This window comes from Medicago sativa, chromosome 6 (genome assembly GCF_051527215.1).
Source record: "Medicago sativa cultivar Bolivia chromosome 6, Bolivia_mono, whole genome shotgun sequence".
NCBI classification, from domain to species: domain Eukaryota; kingdom Viridiplantae; phylum Streptophyta; class Magnoliopsida; order Fabales; family Fabaceae; genus Medicago; species Medicago sativa.
The window spans coordinates 37,525,555-37,530,643 of record NC_140754.1 but is presented as its reverse complement, the minus strand read 5'-3'; the positions used below and the strand labels follow the sequence as shown (position 1 = coordinate 37,530,643).

General features: G+C 32.6%; 1 protein-coding gene across 1 annotated transcript; it reads right to left on the bottom strand.

Moving 5' to 3' along the window:
- Nucleotides 1–4,007: 4,007 nt before the first annotated feature.
- LOC146914939 (uncharacterized) lies at nt 4,008–4,643 on the bottom strand (the record flags this gene model as incomplete). Its single annotated transcript, XM_085721178.1, has 4 exons — nt 4,008–4,073; nt 4,167–4,259; nt 4,425–4,434; nt 4,525–4,643. Coding segments are annotated over 4 exons (288 nt in total), but the record flags the coding sequence as incomplete, so codon positions are not given.
- Between the last annotated feature and the right edge of the window lie 446 nt (nt 4,644–5,089).

Genomic DNA, 5,089 nt, shown 5'->3' with positions numbered 1-5,089 from the left:
TGATGCTTCTAAGATGGGTCTTGGTGGTGTGCTTATGCAGAATCGTCAGGTTGTGGCTTATGCTTCGAGGCAGTTGAAAGTGCATGAGAAAAATTATCCGACTCATGATTTGGAATTGGCAGATGTTGTGTATGTATTGAAGATTTGGAGGCATTATCGGTATGGTTCTAAGTTTGAGGTGTTCAGTGATCACAAGAGTTTGAAGTATTTATTCAACCAGAAGGAGTTGAATATGAGGCGGAGGATATGGTTAGAGTATCTGAAGGATTTTGATTTTCAGTTGAGTTACCATCCTGGGAAGGCGAATGTTGTTGTTGATGCTTTGAGTAGGAAGTCGTTGCATATGTCTGCTTTAATGGTGAAAGAGTTGGAGTTGATTGAACAGTTTCGAGATTTGAGTTTGGTTAGTGAGTTGACGCCAGATGGTGTGAGGTTGGGAATGTTGAAGCTGACAAGTAATATATTGGAAGAGATTAAGAATGGTCAGAAGGAAGATTTGGAACTTGTTGATCGAGTGGTGTTGGTTAACCAAGGTAAGGGTGGAGATTTCAGGTTGGATGAGAACGGTGTTTTGATGTTTCGTGATCGTGTTTGTGTGCCAAGTGTTATTGAGCTTAAGAGAAGGATTTTGGAAGAAGGTCATAGAAGTAGTTTGAGTATTCATCTAGAAGGCCAATACTCATATGTGAATTGTGAGAATACAAGGCATAGGCAATTGAGCTTGTTTACTTGGTTTTGACTCAAATGTTCAATTAATTTAATGTTGTGATTTTGAGAGACGAACTTGACTAAAGATGACTTTTGAGAATCAATTGATTGTGAATCCTTTGTGGAGAGTTATTATATGTTATGTGAAGATGATTGGTGGTATATTTATGTGACAACTACATGTTGTGTGATTTTTGGATGTTGTTGGTGATTATATATATGATATGTGGTGGTGAATTGTTGATGATTGCATATATACAAGTATTGGTGATGGTGAGGTGATTATTGTTTGTGTGAACATATCCATTTGTAGTTGAGTCATATGTTCATGCATACATGACTGATGGTGGTGGATTTTATATCCAATGGAGGTGATTACGATGTTTTTGTTGCATCGAAGGTGACGACCTTGAGGTGTTTTGGTACCACATGCATCTAGATGAGTCTAGAGACATTGCATAAACTTTAGGTGGATTGGATTGCATTAAGATGTGTTTGATGGTTGATTATTGCTCATTGTACTTGCGGATTGAATTGTTAATTGTTGATTTACAAGGTGAGGTTGTGATAGGTGTATGATACACTTGTGGATATGAACTTGGTATGATGATATTGAATGATCTTGGAATATTTATATGTTGTGAATATTGTGGAATTATGCATCAATTGTCATTCTTTATCCTTGATTATATCTTTCATTTTCAAAGTTCCTGTTAATCTTATATGGATTATGATGATGTAATGCTAACCCTCAGTGGTTTACCACCTACCTTTCTGTATGGACGGGTAGATGGAGTGCAGGATGCTTAGTCTGTTTTGCTTAATGTTGCCGAGGAGTGGAGTTCCTCTTTTATCTATGCAAGTGTCTAGATTAGGGCTCTGATCTAGGGTAATTCTTGCATGTTGTTTTATTTGATTATGTATTTGGATTTGAGATGTTATGGTTGTTGAGATTTGGAGGATACACTTGTATTAAGTTGAGATTTGGAGATGTTTATAAATTATATGTATATTTCGCTGCTATGTTATGTAACATGATCTTTATGCATGTATGTTTTGTGGTTTATTCGAATACGTAACATCTATTTCTAGAATATGTCTGATGTATTCGCGCGTTTTACAGCTTATTAGAAGTAGGGTGTTACACTATCTGCTTCTGTTGACTTTCAACTTCTGATGACCTTCAGCTTCTGATGACCTTCAGCTTCTGATGACGTCATCATTCTTCAGGAGCACTTATAACTTCAGATGCACTTCATTTCAGATGCTTCAAGCTTCCTTTTCTTTAGTCCTTAGCTCTCTTTTTGTTCTTCAGAACCTTTATATGATGTAAATTTTTAACTGTGGTCCTGTACACTTGAACAAATATTAGCTAGTCCAATTTACAATTTTTAATACCTTGTTATCATCAAAACTCTTTAAGGTTCATTGTTAAACACATTTTGTTCCAACAATCTCCCCCTTTTTGATGATGACAAACAATAGTATTTAAAATTGATCAATTGTTGTTAATCTAATTAACAAGTTGACTTTGGGGTTCTGAGGATTGTAAGCTCAGAATCTGAGGTTTGTAAGCTCAAACTCCCCCTGAGTCTGATAGTCTTTAAGGTGAGGTTTGTAAGCTCCCCCTAAGTTCTATCCAGGTTAATTATATTCATTTTAAGCACAATAAAAATACCAAAGCTTAAAAATTGAAAGAATTAACTTATAGATAAGAAGAATGGTTCAATTAATCTTATTTGAAATTTGATACTCCTTCTTTCGTTCATAGCTTATACCTTTAAGGTAAAAATGATAGAAGTTTTTCAAAATAATTTTCAAATATCATTAATGGGGCTCAGAGCCTTTAAATACTATCACATATACTTCCCCTTTTGTCATTAGCAAAAAGCAAACAAGCAATCAAGACAAAAAGATTTGAGAAAAACTCAAACAGTAAGAGAGTATAACTAAAATCAGAACCTATAATCTTATCAATAATATAATCAGAGCAAAAATAAATCAGTAAATCAGAGCAATGAATATGAATGTAAACAAAAAAAAATATCCAGGCATTGTGAATCAGAACCAACTAAGCATTCAGAAGCAGTAAGAAATGCAAAAACAAGAGATGTTCAGAAGCAAGAACTGAAGTAGCTAAAACAAACATCAAACAAAAGATAGACACTAGGGTGTGCAACTAAGGGTTTGGTTTGTTGTTGTTTCTTCATCTTCTCCAATTGTTCTGCTTGATTCTTCACCAGATCTTCAAGAGATTGTTGCCTCTGAAGAAGTTCCAGTTCCCTTGCTTTAGCTTCCTGCTGTTGTTGTGCCATCCTTTGCCTGAGCAACTTGAACATCCTTGCCTCTCTTGTCAAGTAGCACTACTACAAAAATGACCTTATATAGCGCTTTTTTTTGGCTTTAGCCAGCGCTTTGTAAGCGCTACTGTAAATGGCGCTGGTAAAGGTAATATAGCGCTTTTTTTATGTATAAAGCGCTATCTAAAGCAGGGTTTATATAGCGCTTTTTGTCAAAAAGCGCTAGCAAAGATTCTCCTTAGACAGCGCTTTCAATAATAAACGCCATCTAAAAGGGGTTTAAAATAACACATGCACTAGTAAAAAACAGCGTTTTTGTTTTAAAACGCTATGTAACACTAGGTTTAAATAGCGCTTTATACAGGAAAAAAGCGCTAGGAAAAGCATTAAGTTTTTTTTTTTTGTCAGATTTTTTTATTATTTGTACAAATAGCGTTTTTTATTAATTTAAAGTAATATATATATATATATATATATATATATATATATATATATATAAAGGAAATATATATATTTTTGGCACATTAAAATTGAGACTATTATTTATCAAATAAAACTTAAACATATCATAAAAAAATGTATGTATATATAGCATAAAAGCCAGAAATGTATAGCCACTAATATGGTAACATGGATATCTCTAAGTTACAACTAATTAGTTAACATAAAGATCAAAATCTTTTATGGTAGCATGCAGTAGTCTTCATCTATCTTCTTGATCTTCTCAACATTTTTATCCAAAACAAGCAGGCAAATAATTATTCATTTCCAAATTTCGTTCACTCTCCACCACCTGCATATATAGCAGAAAACACCGTTAAGCAAGAAGCAACTATATTATATTAGAGACAAATTCAAAGTACTAATGATCATAGTACAAATTAAAGCAAGATTATAAATTAAAAACACTATCACTTCTAGCAAATATATATAGAAAAACATGAAACTCACCTTATCATAAAAATATCATATAACTTTTAGGCTGATCATGAACTGACATCATTCTTCTTGGATTTCTCTTAGTTTATCTTTTGAGTATGTCACACACTTGAAACCATCAATGTACTGCATATATTGTAACAAAAAATAACCATGTTACTTAATAATAATAAACTTAATTATATACAAATATTATACTTTAATATAAAAATAACATACCAGCTTTGGAAACTCATTTAGTTTTGAAATGAGAATCTCTTTCATAAACCTCATCACAAAGTACCCGCTATCTATACCATTTTCTTGGCGAGGACACTACAAAAAATAAAATAAGTTTGTATCAATCAAATTATTTATATTATTCATACACTAATTTTTTAAGGTTGTTATGTTATATTATTAAACCTGTACTCGGACCCATGATATGTTGTTAAATTTATTCGTTTTTACTTAAGTGTCCCTTGCAGAGCGAAATACCTTTAGAACTCTACAAAATATAAATGTAAACCTAGATTACATACAACTAACCACACACACACACACACACACACACACACATATATATATATACACTTACGTGTCAAACATACTCTTCATTTTTGGGTAATTCATATAGTCATTGAGTAATGGATCCAAATTATATATGATTTCCGATATGGGATCAATGACAAATAACACCCAATGTCCACTACACAAATTTCAAAGTTAATTAGAAAATCTTCTATAAACGATGGTAAAAAGTGAGGAAAAAATAATCAAAAACAAAGTTTCAAGGAAAATTTTACATAGGCTTCGTAGAAACTTATTATTTAAGGTCCTTAAAGAGTTGCCCGTAGGGTACCCAATCATATATAGATACAAAAGGCTACACAATTTCAAGTGTAGCGTACCTCCTTACCCCTCACTTTGATGACATATATGTATGTAAACACTATTTAAAGAAAAAATTATATGACTACCAGTTTACTTTGCAAGATAAAAAACAATGAAAAAACTACTATTTACTAAGATAAGCTAACCACACAAGATTAAAACTATGAAGCTGAAAAGGTCAGGGCATCCTCCAAAAAAAATTAGAAGGCTTATAAATAACAAAATCCAAAGAAAAAAAATGAAGGAAGTAGACCTTATCTATCACAGAA